Source organism: Propithecus coquereli, unplaced genomic scaffold, assembly GCF_000956105.1.
Source record: "Propithecus coquereli isolate 6110/MARCELLA unplaced genomic scaffold, Pcoq_1.0 Scaffold63, whole genome shotgun sequence".
In the NCBI taxonomy this organism is placed as follows: Eukaryota; Metazoa; Chordata; class Mammalia; order Primates; family Indriidae; genus Propithecus; species Propithecus coquereli.
In genome coordinates, this window is record NW_012152285.1 from 6,832,882 (window position 1) to 6,854,422 (window position 21,541).

At 32.1% G+C, this 21,541-nt stretch overlaps 1 protein-coding gene across 1 annotated transcript in view; it reads left to right on the forward strand.

Moving 5' to 3' along the window:
• The window catches only part of HECTD2 (HECT domain containing E3 ubiquitin protein ligase 2), a 94,028-nt gene that overhangs the window by 70,686 nt on the left and 1,801 nt on the right, over positions 1-21,541 (forward strand). Inside the window, exons 6-19 of the mRNA XM_012659661.1 lie at positions 1,095-1,140; positions 2,904-3,013; positions 4,438-4,586; positions 5,161-5,284; positions 7,688-7,784; positions 10,688-10,795; positions 11,656-11,788; positions 12,724-12,812; positions 16,049-16,207; positions 17,306-17,380; positions 17,959-18,046; positions 18,131-18,237; positions 19,581-19,696; positions 20,265-20,408. Coding sequence (XP_012515115.1) covers positions 1,095-1,140; positions 2,904-3,013; positions 4,438-4,586; positions 5,161-5,284; positions 7,688-7,784; positions 10,688-10,795; positions 11,656-11,788; positions 12,724-12,812; positions 16,049-16,207; positions 17,306-17,380; positions 17,959-18,046; positions 18,131-18,237; positions 19,581-19,696; positions 20,265-20,408 — 1,545 coding nt within the window. The remainder of the gene's footprint in view (positions 1-1,094; positions 1,141-2,903; positions 3,014-4,437; positions 4,587-5,160; positions 5,285-7,687; positions 7,785-10,687; positions 10,796-11,655; positions 11,789-12,723; positions 12,813-16,048; positions 16,208-17,305; positions 17,381-17,958; positions 18,047-18,130; positions 18,238-19,580; positions 19,697-20,264; positions 20,409-21,541) is intronic.

The following is a 21,541-nucleotide window of genomic DNA, read 5'->3' on the forward strand; positions in this document are numbered from 1 at the left end:
CTATTTATATTTCTTTTATAAATTATCCACATACTTTTGCCTTTTTTGTTGCAGGTTTATTTTTCTATTTGGAACTCTTAGTATATTAAGAAAATTGACCTTTTTTGTGAAAAATTTTGCAATGAATATTTTGTAAATAAAGGTACATTTAGCTACAAATTCCCATTTTTCCTATGTATGGCGACTTTTGGGACACCCTATATTTGTTGCTCATGCCCAATAATTCATGTGGGCATAAATGACACTGCAGAGATTTTGAAGTTGCAGGTGTGACAGGAAAGGACTTGGAGGCAAAGATGATAGAGAACAAACAGATCTAGAGCAAGCGAGAAAGAAATACTCATCAGCCTTGGCAATAACAAAAGCTTTAATATCTGGGTTTTGTTTTTTAATCCAAGATCTGGTCAAGGATCATGAATTTAATCTGGTTGTTATAAAGGTGAACCATTTTTAATGTAAGAAGTTATTTCTGGGTATCTGTGAGAGTGTATCAAAGAGATCTTGAGCAGGCAAGAGGCACTCACTAGCTTTGGGAGTAACAAAAACTCTCAGTCAAATCTGATAATGGGAAAATCTATATTTTCATAGAAAAAAATTACTTTTCAGAGATATCAAAATGTGATTCTTTTAAGTAGAAATATACTAGATGCTTTTAAAGTATGATTTGATTTGCAGACATTTCTGCTTCTGTCACTTCAGGAGTGGACCTATAAACACAAGCATAATTTCTTTCCTTAATGCATAAATATTCTTAAGTAAAGATTATCCATTACTAAAACAGAAACATAAGCATTCTAAAATTTTTGATTATTTATTACACTCTCAGCTATTTCCAGAGTTAGTGATGATAATACCTCACAAACGTTATAGCCTAGTCAACTCAGTCTTTAGGTATCTTCAGGATCAGCTTAGGATAGGCACAGAAGAACCTGTATTCCCAGCATGTTGTGGACATGTTACTGTCTCAATAATAATACATATTAATTTGTCTAGTTTTTCTCAGCTTCTCCTAGAAGCATTTATTGGTCTTTTTTTATTAGATACTAGAAGATTAAACATTCATCTGTAATCAATTACGCTTGTTTCCTTTTCAGTCCACGAACAAAAGATGATCTTAGAGCATATTTTATACTTTTACAGGTAAGAGAGCCAGAACTTAGTTGAAGTTGTCTAATTCCGATCTCAGTGTCTGTATGTATAAGTGAAATGATGTAAAATATTAAGTATCATTTTGCACAATATTTGATACTTTAGAATTATAGTTGATACTTTTTAGAATTATAGTTACTTGTAACCAGAGGATTAAAGCTGTAACAAATAAACAATCAGAAGCTAAATCATATGTGGGATTACAATTTTAATTTAGTTTTTGCCCACCTGCCACAGCATTTCAGGAACAAACAAGAATGGAAGCACTTTCCTTCTCCATTCTAATCTCCTTTCACGTCACTAGTTTTAATGGGCTCCAGGACTTTCTTTTCTTTCCCCATCTAGTAGGTTTCTCTCTTCTCTACGTATTTTTCAGTAATGTTTAAATTAGAATTCTAATGGAAAAATAAAAGTTGTTGTTTCTGTTTGCTATAAAGCAAAGGTGATGAACTTATTTTTCTTGGGGGATATAGATTCATAGATAGAAAAATAAGTTAAAGTCTATACAAATAAAAGCAATTTTTAGTTTTTATTATTTCTTGATGAAAAAACATTATCATAGCTAGCATACTACATTTGCATTATTATTCACAATTTATAAAAGTTTATATTATCTCATTTAAATTATATTAAATAAGATATAATGTTAGCTGAATATTATGTCCAATAAAAGGAAATATGCAGGGTAGGGAAAGAAAAGCAGGAGATAAGAAAAAAGAAAAAGTGGAAAAGAGGGGGGAAAATGACCAAAAGATATAGAAGAGAAATATAAGGAGGGAAAATAGATAAGGGAAAAAGGAGCCAAAACTTGGGGGGGAAAAAAGAAGAAGAAACATATGTAGAGACAGTAAAAGCTAGAAAAATGACGTGAAGCTCAGATTTTTAGGTGAGTATATTAGCAGCAGTAAGCTCTGCTCATGATACCCTGTTCTTCTCAGCAGTTATCACTAGATGAAGTTATCAACCGGAGTCATTCCCCATTTTTGTGTTGTCCTGACAATAAGTCAGTTCTGAAAAACATGTAGTGCTCTTATTTTTCACAATTTCAGTTTATTTTTCAATATATTTACTTTTTCCATGGTATGCTGAAATGTACATTGTGCTAGAATTTTAGATTGTGGAAACATAACTAGCGGTGTTGCTTGGTTTACAAGCACTCCTTCAATGTCCCTTGAACATTTAAAAGTTATCAGAAGCTATTATGGGGTTTGCCCCTTGTTCTTTGTGAGATATGAAGCTAACTCATTTCATAATGGCAACAGTTTCACAATCAGCTTTTATTTCATTTTTCTAACATTCTTTTTACTTTTAATCAAGGAAAATCTAGGTTTTTTTGTTTAATCGAATTGTAGTGATTGGCACCATTTATGAAGGTACTTTTTATGAAGGTCCTTTACATACATTTTCTTTTTTAATACTCAAAACAACCTTTAAGAAAGAGAGTATCATTCCCATTTTACAAATAAGGAAATTGAAACCCAAACTCCAAGGATCACGCCTGAGGACACACAGCTAGTCAGCACAGAATTAGCCCTCAGACCCAGATCTGAACCCCAAAGCCCATGCTCTTTCCACCGTATTACAGCATAAGTGAAAGTCTCTGTTAATTAAATAACAAATAGATTATTGTTTTAAAGTATTTTATATTTGCAAATTTAGTGTACTGAATTTACCACTTAACCTATTAAGCTTGATGTCTTTCCTTTTACGTGTTAACAAAATTTTAACACAATTATCTTTAATATCTTTTTCAGAATCCTCAATTTAATAACACATCTACGTATGTCATCTATGCCCACTTGCTACGACAGATAGCTACCTTAGTGGAAGCTGACCATCATTTCCTAGCTCACTGGTTTAAAAAGTAAATCATTCTATGATACTAAGAAGTTTTATAGTCTCACGGTTTTAAGTTTGATATTAGTAATTTTACAATAAAATATATTTAAATATTTTCAGGTCTTTAGAAATGATACTTATAATTCACAAAGCTTCAAAAGGCAATTATAAAACCGTACTTTAGTAGTACATAGAGGATAATTAAAAATCTGTTTTTAATGTAACACTTTTGCTTGTACAAGCTGTTGAGAATGTCTGTCTACTGCTTTCACATTTTATGTAGCACATTCTTATCATTGCTTTTTTATATATCTCAAAGATAATGACTGGATTTTCTCAGACATTACTAATATTTGTCTTTTTTTACTTCCTATCTATATATCAGTAAATCTCACCATTATTTACATGATGCTTTCTTCTCACCTAAAAACATCATTGTGAAAAAGAGGTTAGCCATCAGTATCAATTTGTAAAAACACAATACTTTTTTTCCATGGGACTATACTCTCATTAACAGTGACTTTTCTCAATGATTGATAAAAACTAAAGAAGCAGAATATTTCCAAAATAAATTTTAAATACAGTTGATTCTCATTATTTATGGTAGTTATAAAGTTGCTGCAAACACTGAATTAGCAAGTATGGAACAGTTGCTTCTAGGAGAAATACAGTGTTAGGTTCCTGTGAGCCTCTGATCACACTTTTGTCAACCAGTCAATACATAACCTTGCTTTACGAGTGTTTCTGTTTAAAGACACTTTAATATAAGTTGTTGATTCGTTAACATTGAACTCATGGCCAGCAGCACTATAACGCATGCCTGAACAAAGCTTCTCTAACCACACACATTTTCTCTGTAAGGCACGTCACAGCCTCATGCACCTAAGAACGCTGGACAGAACTTTAGCACTACACTTGAGGGCCGTTTTGAAATGGCAAAATCACCAACAAAAAGCCTAAAAATATGAAAAATGTGAAACTAAATAAACCATGTAAAGGACACTCATTTGCAGTATGAGAGCTAAAACAAGGCAGAGCATCACCTTGTTCCATCTTAACTGGGAATGTGCATGTCAGGAGACTCAAATTTTTCACTAACCTTTGCATGTCCACAAATGACTATGAAAGCACAAATATTGATTTGGGGGGGGTTACAATTAAATTTTAACAAGTAGGCAAATTTGCAAATGCAGAATCCGTGAATAATGATTGAATATTGAAAATCTTGCAAATTAAATTCTTGGTACAAACTTTATAGTCATTTTGGTATTAAGAAATTGTATTCAAGGTAAGATTTTCTGTCTTTTCAAATGTTTGGCAATTTAAGAAATAGAATTTGGGGGAATAGTCTCAAATTTTGTGTATAGGATGTAGTCTGATATCTAGCAAATATATTCCCAAAATAGAAAATGTGAATTTTGATTGAAATTATTTCAAAATCTTTACCAGATTATCCCAGAAGAGGTTCAAACAATTGGTAGAGAGATTGCTGCAATTTATTTCTTTACGCCTGTTTCCTGCAAAGCCTGAAGAATTTCCACCTATAACAAAGTGTTCCTGGTGGATACCATCAGCCTCTAAAGTGTTGGCTTTACTTAGTAGGTTTTTATTATTCTGTCATTTTTACTTTTGTTAAATATTAGGGACATTCTTTAAGAATCTCAAAGTACTACAGAGGAATTCTTAAATTTTAAACCATTCCTTTGAAGGAAAGAGTTGTAATTTTCTATTTTCCTAATGTATTTCACAATTATTTTATAAGCATGAATCAAACTTTATGCCTTTTTCTGGGCAGTATTCTGTATTATGGCTATTAAATACATATGATATGCTAAGCAGTGATTCCTGAGAAAATAGGAACTTCCATTAATTACTGGGGATCTCTAGGAGAGAACACACTGATGGGAAAATATATTAATATGAGTAGATGGCCACCTGCATACTTCCTTTAATACTAATATAATCTTCCCCATATGTTTCTTTTAAAAGCAAAAAATTGTTGGCTTTATTTTGACCACAGTTTTAGAATTACCCTTTTCATTTGGAGCTACAGTTGTTTGAAATAGGAGCTTTTAGATCAAGGCTATCTGGTGGACATTAAAATAATGTTTGTATTAGAATGAATCATGTGCATGTTGGAAAAGATCATTATGTTAGAATTTATCTTTACAGATACTGCAAACAATTTGGTTCACCCTCCCCTTATTCCTTATACCGATTTCTATAATTCTACATTGGATCACATTGATCTCATGGAAGAGTATCATACTTGGCAGAGCTTTGGAAACTCTCACAGGTATGACCAAAAGCTCCTTTGATTATTCATCCAAATGAAATACTATTCAAAATAGTGACTAGGTTTTAAGTTTATATAAATAAAGCATACACATACTTTTACATATAAAATTATAAATATAGCTTAGCTATCCAGCCTTGAAATATCACTATATTTGTTAAAGCATTTTTTTTCTGCTACGTTTTAAATTTATATATATGCTAATTTGGTTTTGGTTTAGTTAATAGTATCTTTTCAAGAAGGGAAAGGTTCTGTCTTAGATCTTACATCTTATTTCTTATATCTTACTATTCTATATGCAATCAGCCAGCACAGGAGTCAACAAACTTTTTCTGTAAAGGACTAGATGGTAAATATTTTTGGCTCTGTGACCTATTCGGATTCTGTTTTGCTATTTTAGCACAAAAGCAGCCTTAGACAATATTGTCCATGTCCCAAATAACTTTATTTACAAAAGCAGGTGGTAGGCCATATTCATTCCAGAGGCCATAGTTTTCTGGTGCCCAGTCTAACACAGTGATCACACCCATATGTACACATACAAACACATTCATTCCTTTATTCTGTAGAAAAAGTAGTTGTCCATTACATACAGTATAAAAGGAATAGATGTTAGAGGAAGGGCTTTACCACAGATTATTTATTATAGTAATATAGTAGCCTTTGAAAACACTTGACCAAATTCTTTAATACACTGCACTTTATATCCACACTTCTAATTTGGATTAAACTAGCAAAGACTATCCCAAACATAATTTATTCTCAGACCATGAGATATTCAGGAGATTGCATTTATTCTAAAGGAGACTGAGTGAGAGTTACGATGTGGATTAAGTAACCTTAAAACCCCACATTAGTTCACAGATTGGTTAAATTTTCCATGTACCCACTTTATCAGAATTGGCCTAAAACATAGAATGGATATCTCAATTTACATCCAAACACTGAGGACCGAATAAGAATTGAATTTCTGGGGCCCTGGTCAGTCTGGTGGATGTTTTCTTGGCAAAGTTTATTTCACAAACATACTTTTTTCTCCCATTTTAATATAATTGTAATGTTGTAGCTACAAGCACAAAACAAATCCAAGAATTATTCCACATATTTCAGTGACAATATTTTTTAATGCAGAGCTTCCTCTAACCATTGTGCCATAGTACTGGTGTACCAAGAATGAGTTACATCAGAGTTTTAATCCTGGGGTCCCTTCAGTCCTTGGACAACCAGCCTAAACCTGGAGGGTGACCTGGAACCCTGGGGCAACTCAGCTCTGGCCATGAGCATCCTCATCGGTTTAACTCAGCGTTTCATACGCATAGTATCATTTTTCTTGTGCCATGACGAGGGAAAAGTTGAGAAGTTCTGTTTTAAAACACATAATAAAACCGATATATATCCTACTAAGTTCATAGAATTTTCTTTTTATTTCAAAAATTCTTTTTAGTATTTCCAAATTTTTTAGTTAGCATTAGTGATTCAAAATTATTATATACTAGTACCAAACAGCTGCTACTGTTTATTAGCAGTTTTGTCCCAGAGTGAAAGCTGTCTCATTTTCCGTTCACATTAGGACTATCTCTTTTTTCCTCATGATGTCCTCATTGGACCTGATAGTCACAGATGGACCACCTGATTATGTTCAGATGGATTCCACCCATAACTGAAAAATTCACTGCATTTATTTATGGTGGCAGTCCAACTCCTGCCATACTCATTCTTTCTAAATGCATTTCTTTCTGTTTAGTTTGTGGCTTTTTTACATATCGTAAAATGTTCTGACCCAGGAGAGGTTATTTTCATAACCTTTGATCATAATGTTGAGTCTTTACAAATAATATACTATTTCATACTACTACATCATTATAGTACTAACAGCAATATATTTTTATTAACTTTTATTGGTCTTGAATTTATTACTTTGTCTTTTGTGTACTGTAGTTGTTGCTAGATTTCTGTGTTTCTGAAGCTCACATATCAGAAATAGCCATATAATAATGGATTCTTATATTAATTTGAGCATACGAGTTTTCTGTCCTAATACTTTTCATCAGCATCTCTGTCTCCTGATTCTGGTGTTGGCCATGTTTTTCATGGGTGATGATATCCACATGACTGTATACATTGAAATTTTTTGTATAAACAATGTAAGTGATTAGCACACATTTCAGAACGTTAGATGTAGCTGCTTTTGGAGAATAAAGGCATTGCACATCTAGTAATGATACATTCTTCACAGGGCTGTGGGAATTAAAAGAAGTGATGCACATAAAATCGTTTTGTAAGTGGTAAAACACAATACAGAAGTAATGTTTTATATTGCTAGAAGGGGTACCTTAGATTCCCTTAGTATAATTTTGCTAAAAATACACCATTTTGCTTTTTCTGTTTTCACTTGTTGAGCAGGTTTTCCTTCTGTCAGTACCCATTCGTTATTTCTATAGCTGCAAAAAAAATCATTATTCAAAGAGACTCAGAACAACAGATGATAAGCATCGCAAGGGTAAGCCAGCTATAAAAACATATTTATGCTGACTATAATCAATATAGTAAATAATTTAATAAATCAAATGTCTTGTGAATTGTTCTAGCATAATTAGGAAATGTTAAAAGTAAAGTTCACATTATACTCCCCCCAAAAGTGCTTAAACCTGTTTAGAGTATGGGAGACAAGACACCCCTCATCTCTTCTAAGCAACTTCTCATTATATTATAAATATAGCAGGAAGAATAAATGCTTCTCACAGATCCAAATCACTGGGAGGTTGTTTAACCTCATTTTGTAAATACCATACCTCAACTCCAGGTAACCAGCAGAGTGTCGGTGAACTGAGAAATAAGCCCAAAGATGGGGGGAAAGGTGTTTTATTGATTCTTAGGAAACCAAAATGCATGGAGGCCAATAGAAGCTGGGAGAGCAGTCAGGCTGACTTTAGGCAAGTTGTAGAGCAAGGTGAAGTTTATCTCTGAGCCTGTCCTTACCACTCTGTACCACTTATGTACTTTATATAATAAAGATTCAGTGAGGTTTTTTTATTAGACCTCTAAAGTATTCATGTATTTCAAGCAGCTGCTTGTGCAACATGATTGTTCACAACTTTAAAAGTTAGAGGGAAGCTTGACTATAGTCTTCTTAAAAAGAGAAACGTAGAGTAAAAAGAAATGATTTCTATGTCTTGTCCGAGAATATAAAAGGAATCTTAAAGCATAAATTGTAATACTTCAAAATACTATAAAAAATAAGAATTATTTATTCTTCAGTGATTCAGTTCCTGGAAGGTGAGTATTTCTTTCTATCACAGAGAAGGACAAAAGATGTGAGCAACTGGTGACATCCCGAAGTCGGCTTATGCCGAGTATGGGAGTATTAGAAGAAACTTTATTGACCATGCTTACCAAGGGCATTCCAAAGCCACGCTGTCCCCCTGGAGAATAAGTTTAAATGAATGTAATTAGCACCAGAATTGTTATTACTTGGTCTTGGGTAGATACTGGCTCAAAGATTAGTCTATATAGCTAGTCATTTTGACATTTTCTATTAGTTGTATTTATACAATGTCATGTGCCTTTTTAGTACTTTTTTACCTTGGGCTATGATTTTATGTATTGGTAAGAAAAAATCTAAAGAGCTAGACATTTGTTTAAATTTTTCTGAGCAATTTTCTGTGTTACACTTAAGATCATATCTTTTCTTGTGGAACTTTTCTTCTACCTAAAAGAAGGAGAGTGGCAGATACAGACTCTGTCACAGGCTGAGTCTTCCATAGAGCAGGAAAGCGAATGAGTAGAGACTGAAGAGTCAAGTGGCATTATGTTTGTATGAATGTTTCCCAACATTTTAATCTGTAAACTGCCATACCACTTGGAATTGATAACAGGTGACTATTTTGACACAAGGACAGTCATACAGGTAGTCAGTGTAAGCAGGAGCTTATATGGTACAATCTAAAGTTGCCAAAGAAGTTTGCTAACCTAAAAATAATCAAACTGTCTAGACTTCTATCATTTTTTAATTATTTCTTTTATTTGGAACATTTTCTAGGAAATATGAATTCCTGATGGGAGGAGTAGCCACTAAGCTTGTCTGTCATTAGCATCCCAGTATAAATTTGTTTAGTAGATATTTCCAGTATGATAGTTCCCCAGGATCTAGACTGGGAACAGAAGATAGGAAAGAGTCGGAAAAAAGGTCCATAACACAGGATTCTATCCTAGGAATACAGATTTCTTTTGTAAGGGAGAACCTAGAAAAGCAAAAAGCAGTTAAAAGCATTTAGCATTGAATATTGGAGAAATAAAGAAGGCTCTGAATTAGAGTGTTTTATTACAGTGATCTATAAAATCATAAGTAGCCTTAAATTGTATAGATTTGGGGTATTAAAATTTTATTAAAGCAAATTGCTACGTGTATTTAAAATGTCTGAAATGTTCACCTTTAATCTGCACAGTGGTTTTTGTTGTTACCAAAAAATTGTCTGATAAGGATTTAGGTAAATAAATATACAGGCATGTAGATATTACATGATAAATGGCATTTATATATTCTTTTTAGATTTTTTAAAATATTTTTTACATACTCAGTGCTTATATTATGAACAAACATCAAAAATAGATTTTTTATCACCTATATCTCCATCATCCAAGTGTAATTATTAACATTTTAATAAATTTTCTTTTTATGTTTTTTCTATATTATCTTTAAGACAACAGAGTTGAAACAGTATTGTACACACAGTTTTGTTCCCTACTTTCTTCAGTTGTGCCTTCCTTGTACTGTTTACATAATTTAGGACCATTTTTTAGTAGCTGTATTATATTTCATTAGCTAGATATGTACTTAGGGTATTCCTAAAGTTTTGTTTCTATAGATAATGCTGTGATGAACATTTCACTGTGTAAAATATTTTCTGTATTAGCATTCTCAGAAGTAGAATGATTAGGACAAAGGGTATGAAATGAACATTGTTAAGGCTTTTGATACATGTTGACAACTTTCTAAAAGTAGGCTAATTGTGCTTTTAGAGAAAATTCAGTATCTAAAAAAGCCCAGCTGTATCATCAGTAGTTTATACCTTGTTTTAAATGTTTTTATTTTGTTTGTATTTATTAAACAGAAAACTTTGCTATATAAAAGATAAGATACATGGAAACTGTAATGTAACATTCTTTACTATACATGGTGAATGATTTTGGGTCCTCCATTTTGGACCGCATTTGGTTCTCATTATTATAAAATGAAATAATAATCTATTTTGCAAATAAAAATGTATATAGTTGATTTTATGAAAATGTTTAAATGAGAGATGGCATAGACAATAATTGATTATTTTACTAAAGTATTTAAATGTTTTAAATGAAATTAAAGTTTAAGTAAAAGTGAAAATGTTTACTTTCTTATTTAATTAGCAAAGTCTGGTGGATAAAGTATCTCGAAGACAGAGACCTGATATGAATATGTTATTTCTAAATATGAAAGTAAGGCGGACACATCTGGTTAGCGATTCACTTGATGAGGTATAATTTATTCCAAAATGATACTAATTGATTAAATCTCTAGATAAATTCTACAATATGATTTATTACAAAAATCTTAGTTTTTTATTTTTCTATGCTAGTGATTGTGCTTCCTTAAATTTTGATACTATAGTTAATATCAGTTCTATATTCATAATTAGGTCTTGTATTCATTTTTTTGTATGTTTACTAATGATTTGTTGTTAATTCCCCAGAAAATAATTTGACGTAGAACACTTAAATGAGTAATTCATGTTTCTGAGTATGTAACTTGGATTCTAGACCCACCTTTGTTACTGCTTAGGTGTGTAATAAGTTATTTAAACTTCTCCAGACCTCAGATTACTCATCCATAAAATCAGAGGTCTGTCCTACAGGGTAAATTGGGCCTGTTCGGTTTCAGACATATTTTGATTGCATGTCATGTGTAGAGCTTCCTGCAGTGCTTTGGCTAGATCTTCATATGGCCATTAGAAGATGATGGCTGATTCAGCTATGTGATTTTCTAAAGTTTAATGTTGACAGAAAGTTAAAATGAAATGAATTATTATATATTGTCTGATAAATTAAAATTTTGGAAGCAATATGATACCAGGAGACAGTAATCTTGGGCAAGTTACCTGACCTCTCTAATTCTGTTTCCTGATCCACAAAACAAACATAGTAAACACCTGGCTCACACAGTGTCTGGCAGATTTATTGGATGGATGGGTGGGTAGATGGATGGATGGATGGATGGATGGAGTTTTGTGACATTGTAAGTAAGATAAAGACTATGTAACACATTTCTCAGAATTAAAAAAGTTAATTCCTTTTTCACTGCTCTTTGTTCTCCTCTACTATATAATGCCTTCAAATAGTTAACCCGGAAAAGAGCAGACTTGAAAAAGAAGTTGAAAGTTACATTTGTAGGGGAAGCTGGTTTGGATATGGGTGGTTTGACTAAAGAGTGGTTCCTCCTTCTAATTCGCCAAATTTTTCATCCAGATTATGGTGAGTATTTAATCTAATTTTTATGAACAATGTTTCTTCATAATTGTTAGAGTCAAATAGTCGCCCTTATTTTTCACCTACTCTATGATTTTACAGAATTTTTGTCAACCATAAATGTTGAATAATTGTTTAAGGACTATTATTTAAATTTTAAAAATTGACCAAATTGAAGATTGAAATGTTAATTGTCTTGCTGGGAATACTAACAAAATGTATCAAGACTGAAAGTATGCATTTGTGAGGAAACATCCATATCTTTTCTGAGTAAATGCATGAAAATTGTCATTGAAAAAAATCTGAAATTAAAAACCAAAACTACAGTTTGCTTTACACTAGTATTTGAAGCCTCTTTCATTAAATGAGACATTTTAACAAGAATTCATGAAATAATTGTTAAGAAAAAATAAGCCTTTGAAATTTAAATTTGACTTTATTTAGAGAAACCGTCTATATAAATCTGTTTTTCCGAATTTATATATATGTGTTTATTTTATATATGTGTATGTATGTGTGTTTGTGTGTGTGTATATATACATAATTTTTCTGGTAATGGTAAATAGAGATGACATGGGTATATTGACATTTCCAGATAATCCTCAAAATTAATTTTGATCACAACATATACAAAACTATAGTTTTTACAAAGTCTGATTAGTTTCTATCTTTGTATTTCCACGCCTTGGTTCAGGATACCAATGAACAATAAAATTCTATAAAATCTCTCTCTATATATGTAATATATATTTATATTTGCTGAGATTTGCAAATCTGTGGTCCCTTAAAGAATCTGTGAAATTTTTAACATTAAAGATGGTTTGTAATAGAAATATTGCTGAAATGATTTGCTTCTAATAGATGTCGTGTACATTTTTACCACTGTGATTTTTTAAAATCAATCATGTTAATAATAAAATTATGTGGGTTTTTTTTTTCAGGCATGTTTACATATCACAAGGATTCACAATGCCATTGGTTTAGCAGCTTTAAATGTGATAACTATTCTGAATTCCGATTGGTTGGAATTGTATCCTTTAAACTTTCCACTAGGAGGTGCTAATAGACTAGAGATTTCAAAAGATTGTATGTATTTGTGTTTTAGAAAATTGTTCTCTTTAATCATCTTATCCAAATTAAATATTCTTGTCAAATTTACTAATATATTTTCATTAATCTTTATTATATATATCACAACTATATAATATCAGTAGATTAAATTAATTCAAAGAAATGGCTGAGTTTTGATTTTTTTTTTGGAAACCTTATCTCAAAATAAAAATAGTTATTTCCTATTTCACATTTAATCAAAGTTATCAGAAATTAAGGCATTTTTTAAAAATCGAAGTATTTTTCATTTATACTGAAATATTTTTCTGTTCTTACACTTTGTGCTTATTTCACTCAGTTTATTAAATTGAAATTGGGGAATATTTAAAGCATACAGCATTATTTTATAGTGTTTTTTAGATTTTATGAATCCATTTGCCATCCTCTGACTCCTATCCAGGTGTGTTGTGGAGGGCATTCCTGCACTGGGTGGGAGATTGGACAGGAAAATGATTCCTACATTATTAGCTTCTTAAATTCTAAGAAATATAACTGTGGAAGAAAGGAGGGGAGAGTAAATAAATGAGGAATCACTGGAAATGAGTAGGTTTAAAGAGGAGGAAAAAATTCCACCTTTAAGAAGCTTACCATCTAAATGGATGGATGACCACCAGTGCAGAGTAGTCTATTCTCAAAGTCAAGTGACCAAATGGCACTAAGTGCTAGGGAGTTCTGAGAAGAAAAAGATGCAATGTATTTCTTCCAGAGAAGGTAGAGATTTAAAATTGGAACAATTACACATCCCTGTGATTAACACAGGGATAGAGATAGGGACGTTACAGGCTGAATTGTGCTGGACTTGTTACAGAAAATTGAGCACACCAAGAGTAATGGAAGATACCATCAGAAAAAGAATTAAGAGGCATCTTATGGAGGGCTTTGAATGTCTGTCTTTGTTACTTCTGTTGGAGTAAATTCTGAGGAATGTATATGGAAGTTGAGAGACTGGATGAAAGAAAAGATAATAAAAACTACACGCTGAGATAGTAAACTTAATTTAAATTTTGTATATATTGTCATATCTAAAGGTTCCAAAGGCTAAACTTCACAGTATAGGAGAACACTTAACAATTCTTAGATTCCTGGTTTTTATTCTGTTATCCGTAGTAAACAGCTGTTGAATGTCTCAGCTTCAATGAAGGTGATCGATGCTTCTCACTACACTATGACCTATTTAAATTCCCTGATATATTAATGTGTGTTTGTCATGCTTTACATTCATATATCACAACTTAGATTTGGGTGATATTTTGAGTTTCTAATATTTATAATAAAGTATTATATCTTATTTAGTCATCACATTTTTAAAGTGGTACTATGCATAAAATCATGAATTTGCTCATTGTTTTTTTTAATAGACATTAGTTTCTCTTCAGCCATTAACCCAAAGAGCATATTAAGCATGTTTACATATTGCATATTTCAAGTTAAACAGTTAAATCTAAAAATTATAACTGCTATTATCTCATTATTTTTATTCATTACACACACACATATGAAACCTATAGAAATCAAAATTGATGCCCTAAAAAGCATGATACTATATATAGGAAAAATGTGAGATAATAGTGGATTGTGGTCATATAAGGAATTAGGAACTGAAAATTGAGAAGTAACAGGCATGATCATTGAGAAAATACAGTCAGTTCCATACATATCTCCAGTTTTAAAATTTCAGGATCAAAGATGAGTCGGTCTAGTATTGTGTTTCTAATATAGTTATTTTTAAGCATGAGAAGGCCTTGAAGTTTACCAGAAATGTTTCAGTAAAACCTACAATAATTGTTGTAAAATGTTTTGAAGATTACATGAAGAGCCATGATGTAACAATGTTGTAAAAGTAGAATTACCTGTACCAAAAGAGGCATTGGAACTAAGAGTAAGGGCAATATAGTATAGTGCAAGGTTTTCAAACTCTGCTCTATTTGTACCACATAGCATCTCTGTGGCTCCAACAGAAAACTTCCCCCATCCCCAACCCTCCTTCATCAGAGCAGGTTGATTTAGTGTGAAATGAAACGTGCTTCTGCATGTGGGTATACCCTATGGGAAATCCTATGAGCCTACTTTCTCATCTGTGAAAAAACTGCTTTCAGGATTGTAATATTTAAAATTTTTTAAATGAAAAATGCTTAAAACTTGCCACCATAGTAGATGATCATAAATGGTGACTATAATAGTATTGTGGTTATCATTGTTATTACTATCATTATGATTATGCAAGTATGTTAGGACATATTTTCAGTGTCCCCTTGAACACACTGTTCAGTCTCTGTTTATATGCTTACCTATATAATAGCATATCTGTTTTTTAAGTTATTATCAGCCTTCCTTCTGCCTTAGCAAATTGAAATATTGGCAGTCTTCCAATTTTTTAAAAATTGTTTTTAGTAATTTACCGAGTCCATATGTTTGGATTTCCTTTTGAGCCTATAAAATTAATTACTTCCTTAATAACTTTATTTAATAATTGACAGTTGAAATATTAGGAAATTTAATCTACAATCTCTCTTTCAGCAAAGGATAAGTATATTCTGCCATATAACTGATAAAAGTAGGCAAAATTTGTAAATATAATATCTGTAGCTTTTTAACTTCAACACTTGAGTAAACTCCAAATAACAAAAGCCTTTCAGGTTTTACTGTAAGAAATTATTTATCCTATTAGCTTATCAATAGCATATTAGCATATCTATATGTTTATTCAATTTAGCTCTTTTCTTCACATAGTCTATATTTAATTTTAACTAAAATTACTATCTCCAAAACCAGTAGTGTATTCTGCAGTGTTGTACTGAATAAACAGCTGCTGCTGCTTATAAAATCACCAACACTTTTGTTTAAATTTAGAAAATTTTTTTTATGTGTTAAATAATTTACAGAAATGTCTGAAGTTGCTGTTTATTGCAGTCTTAGATTAGGGAAATCATTAAATACTATCAACTGAACCATTCCTTTTTACATGACTTTTGGCAATCAAGGAATTATATAAAATAAAGGGGAAATAAATGAAAGAGAGGAAGGGATATATGTGGGACTAATTAGAAAGTCAGTGTTAAATGTGAAAGAAGTATGTGAGAAATAGACTGATGCATAATTCAAAACTTATTTGTTGTCATGGATTTTATGTTAATGCTTAACATTTAGTATGCATAGCTTATGGGACTAGCTGTTTATAACAGCATCACCTTGGATATTCGTTTCCCTCCTTGCTGTTACAAGAAATTATTGAGCCCTCCCATCGTTCCTAGTGATCAAAACATACCAGTAGGCATCTGCAGTGTTAACATTGACGACTTATGTCAAATTATGCCTGTAAGTATAGTGTTAAGAAACGTCCTTAATGCTAAATTATCTTTCTTCTACCTGCACAGTCTCTGTCCTCCTGATGCTATTCTTTCTTTTAAATATGGTTTTCCTCTACCTTTATAACTTACCTCCTTTTTCAGCCAGCTTTCTCGTTCCTTAGAGAGACATGTCACCCACTTTGCAGGACTCCTTAGCTCTTACAGCAGAGTGGAACAGACTTTGAAGTCAGAGAGGCAGTGATTTGAATCCAGATTCTGCCACTTATTAGCTCTGCAAACTTGGATAAATTATTTAATCTTTCTGATCTCTAGTTTCTTTATGTGAAACAATGGGATAGTTTTTATTAATAATTAAAACCAATGATGACAATCATATCAAATCTATGCCAGCCTAGATTTGTATGAAAATTTCTGGTTTTAATGATATAGAAAATTTATTATGTAAAGTATTTAAAATCATTCTATGCTATTATTTATCATTTTCTAATTTAAAATGAACTTGAATTTTTTCATAAAACTTGAAAATTTTTTGGAAATAGTGGGTCAGTTTTTCTATTTTTAAATCCTTATTCATGGATAACTTGAGTTATAATGTAAGAAAATATTTCTTCCAATGTTCTTAACTTTTTCTTGGGAGAGGAGGGCACTTTAACTAAAATGTAGAAACTACTTAACATGTATGAACTGTGTGTTTTATGTTTAAAAGATGAATCATAAAACAGCATATTTTTCTAAGAATATAGATTGAAAGTGGGAAGTATTTCACAAACAATAATATGGCATATAGCAGTGAATTATGATGGAAACTACATTAGAGATGCATTTAGCTTGGTGCATAAGGATAGAGCCAGAGTTATGCCTGTGATTCGAACTGGGTAGTTTCCTCTTCTATGACCTATAATGGATTTTTCCAAGCCTCTGGATGGCAGAAATCATTAAGCATTTTGTGCCCTGGAAAATACATCTCAAATACGACCTTTATTTTGAAATCTGAAAGAGTTTACTCCTTATCTCACATATAAGTGAACTATAGTAGATCTGCTTAACTATTTTAGGTAAAATGCTATTTGATTTTAAAAGACATATAATAGATTTCTTTTTATAGGAGTTGGCCCATGGATTAAGTGAACTCTTATCATACGAAGGCAATGTTGAAGAAGATTTCTATTCAACATTCCAGGTACAATTAAGGGCAAATACATGTCTGTTAACCATATATTTCATATATGAAAAATGCCATTTGCTATTAAACACCCACTGTTAGAAAAGATGAATGAGGATTAATCAACACATACAATTCCTTGTCTTAAAGGATCTTAATGTCATAAAGTAGAGTTGATGAAGCAGACACATGTAGATGAGCAGTTAATGAATGTGCTTAAAGAAATTCACCAAGGTGAGGGTACTCTGTTAGGCAATTACATGTTCCCTTGACTCAGTTACTTTCTCAGAGCTTTTCAGTTTCTAAAAATAGGACTCTCCTGTAGCTTCAACCTTAGAATTTAGGAGTAGAAACTAATGGGTCAGGCCAAAACTCTCTCATTTCCACTCCCCTTATAATAGTTGGGAGATGGAAGTTACAGTGATCCACATAGCTCCAAAGACCTGAGTATTATTATCTAGATAATATAGCCTTTCTGTAGTTTGTATAAGGGAGAAGAAAAAACCTGTTCTTTTTAAATTTTACAAACGTGTTCATCAAATCCTGTTGTTTTATCAGTCATACCAATAAATATGTGTGATGGCATGTCCCATCAGGTTTTTCAAGAAGAATTTGGAATAATTAAGTCCTATAATCTGAAGCCGGGTGGTGATAAAATTCCAGTTACCAATCAAAATAGGAAAGGTAAGTTAATACCATTTTTAATTAAAATTAATTAGTATTTACCATTTACTTTTACTATTTAACACACATAAAATTGCTTTCCAGAATATATACAGCTTTATATTGACTTCCTTCTCAACAAATCCATCTATAAGCAGTTCTCTGCATTTTATTATGGATTTCATAGTGTGTGTGCTTCAAATGCCCTAATGGTGAGTTTAAAACTTTAAATTGAGTTTTAAGTTAGGTTTTGTAATATTATAATAGTGACAAATAATTTTTAAATATTTTAGTATTTAAGCTTTTAAAATAGAAAGTGTTTTCTACTTTTTAAAAATAGAGCTAAAAATAAAAAGTTCTCTTATTTCAGCTTTAATTTTCTAGAATTCTCTGGGGAAAATAACCCCAGTCAGTTCATTTTTCTCTCCCCTTTTGCTGTGTCTTTAGAGGTTTACAAACTTTCCCCAAGTAGAGTGGATAAAGAGATCCATGAACTCAGGGTCTCAATACTAAGGGACAAGGCACAAAAAAAAGAGTTAACGTGTAGCTCCAGGGCAAAAACCACAACTTCTTACTGATTAAGGAACATATTTAAACTGCTTCCTGGTTCCCGCTGCTTCACACGTCTCTCAGCAATTCTGAGTTACCTTTTACCCATAGGAAGTAGTTTATCTTCAGAGTCGTGGTAGACTTGGGTTGGTTTGACTTGTCTCAGCCACGTGAATATGAGTTGGCTTCTACTTAGAATACCGTGTCAGAAATATCATGTGCTCCCCTTCACCCCAGCTCCCCAGGGCCTGCTCCATCATGCCACTTGTATCTCCCCTCAGTTTTATTATGAGGGATGGGAGTTAGGTTTTTCATTTGAATTATTTTTCACGGGAGAAAGAAATGGACGATAGAGGTTACTTTGGGGCAGGAGTAGGTAGCTTACAGTCTTTCCAGCTTGTTTTAGAGTAACCTTTGTAATATGTTTGTTTTTGAAAGCACCTTTGAAAAAGAAGCACTTTATTGAGCTCTAATTAAGTTTTGTCTATGACACACTGGCAGTTACGGGGGTAGAGAGAGGGAAAATAAGAATTAAATGGCATAGCATGGTCTCTGTTTTTAAGAGCTTTAATCTCTTTACGTGAGAGACTAACCTACTTAAAAGGTGAAAAAACAAGCAAGAGATACAAATAGATTGTACCCAAGTACCCAAACTCTACAGCATACAAGTGTTATGGGATTTTGGAAGGAGGCAGGCAGATCAGTAGATGCTGGAGCTTCACTCTGGGTTTGGGGGAAGAGTCATTTGCATTTGTTTAAGTCATTTGCTTGTTTTTCTGGCAAACTACTAATTACTATTTTACAAGATTTATAAACCTCCGGAAGCAAAAATATCTTGCCTCAGAGGGAAAAATATGAGTGGAGAAGATTTTTTCTTTGACAAAAATTGTTTGATTTACTATAAAAGAAGTCATGGTTTGTATGATTTGATTCAGTGAAAATAGTTCCAATTCCATTTAAAACCATCATTTTTAAATTATCACTTTTAATAAATAATTACTGGCAGCTGCTTTGTCCAGAAGAGGTTGAAATTCTGGTCTGTGGAAGTCCTGAACTGGATATGCACGCTCTGCAAAGAAGTACTCAGTATGATGGCTATGCAAAAACAGACTTAACTATAAGGTAAGCTCTTTATACTTCTGGTAATGGGGTTGTGGAAAAGGAACAAAAGAGAATGTGATTCATTTACAATATTTGAATCAATACAAGTTATCTGAAATATTGGAGAGTCCCACACTATCTTATTTTATCTCTAGAGGCTATTAAATATGAAATCACTTAGCAGTCCCCTTGGGAGAAAATTATATAAATAAGTTTCTATAAAAGTTTAGAGATTTGACTTAAAAAAAATGACTTTGGTCCTAGAATTTCAGGGGTGCTGTACTTATAAATAGCATTTTAATAACACTGTTGAAAGATAAGACTTGTAAACTATATAGGAGAAAAATGGCTTCTGTACCTATCTAGTGTTGGACTACTTACACAATTTTATAAAAATGTTATTTTATAATAATGTTAGTCAAAAGCCTAATTCATATATAAAAGCTCATCATTCTTTTCATTTTACATTAAGGATACTACATGTGTTTAAGGAAAGTTTTTTTCCCTTAGAGTTTCCTTTATATTACTTTATTATCCTATAGGATTTTTGTCAAAGCATTTTATGTAAATTTCTCTTGGTGTTCTCTAGATACTTTTGGGAAGTTGTGCTTGGATTTCCTCTTGATCTTCAAAAGAAGTTGCTACATTTTACTACAGGAAGTGACAGAGTACCTGTAGGAGGGATGGCTGATTTGAACTTTAAAATCTCAAAGAATGAAACTTCTACTAACTGGTAAATTTTTAGATTGTAATTCTATTTTTAATCTATAGATTATTGCTAATGCTAATATTATTTGGAATCAAGAGATTTATTCAATCTGAAGTCATTTTCATAGAAAAAACATGGGCTTGAAATAAGAGACTTTAGCTGGAAGTTTTTGATACTTGTTAATACTGATAATTTGTTTCTGCCAACTTTTTACTTTGATAAGTCAAATAAGTGCTTTATAGTCTCTTATAGAACCTGTTGTCTACCCTTAATTTTTATTTGAATGTATTTTTTTATTTTTAGGAAAAATAATAAATTGGGGTTTCTTATTTGTTTTGTTTTATTTTGGGGTTTTGGCTATTATAATAAGTACCAGAAATACTTCTAGTACTAGTCCTCTATGTTTTTTAATCTCATGCTCTTTGCATATGAAGTAATGGTGATGATAGATTTCAGTTATTTTCTAATAGTGTTAATGAATTAATGCTGATCTACGTCCTTTCCCAAATACCTGATAATTTGTAAAGCTAATTTCAGTAGACATAACTTTGATTATAATCATTGTTTTCCCCTGCCCCATACATTGAACATTACCTGAGTCCTGTCAGTTCTTCCTATCATTTTAGAACTACAATCTGTCCTTTGCTTTCCCACTGACACCACTCTGGTAAAGTTATTTTGACCTCATTTCTAGCTTATTTAAATAGCCTCCTTTGTGGTCTTCCTGCTCAGGTTCTACCCTTTCTAATTATTTTATCAAATTCATTTTCCTTAACACTTTTTTGATCATGATATTTCTTTGGGTAAAAATAGCTTTATTGCTTCCCACTAGTTTAAGTTCTAGAATCTGGAGCCTGTGAAATAAAACTCCATAGTCTTCTCCCTCAGCCTACCTAGCAATTTTCATTTCTTCCCATGCTTGAGTCAACTGGCTGTTTTGCTAATTCCTTAAACACATTTTGTGCCTTTCTTCCTCCATAAGTGTAAGTTGTTCCCTTTACATGTGGCATGTGTCTGTTACCTCTCTTGAAGACCCAGTTTAATATTGACTTCCTCTGTAAAGTCAAAAATCATCATGCCTTCAGTGAGTTCCTAAAATATCTTATAGAAGTGATGTGCTACTTATCATATTGCACTCTGTATCTTAGTCATTTAGT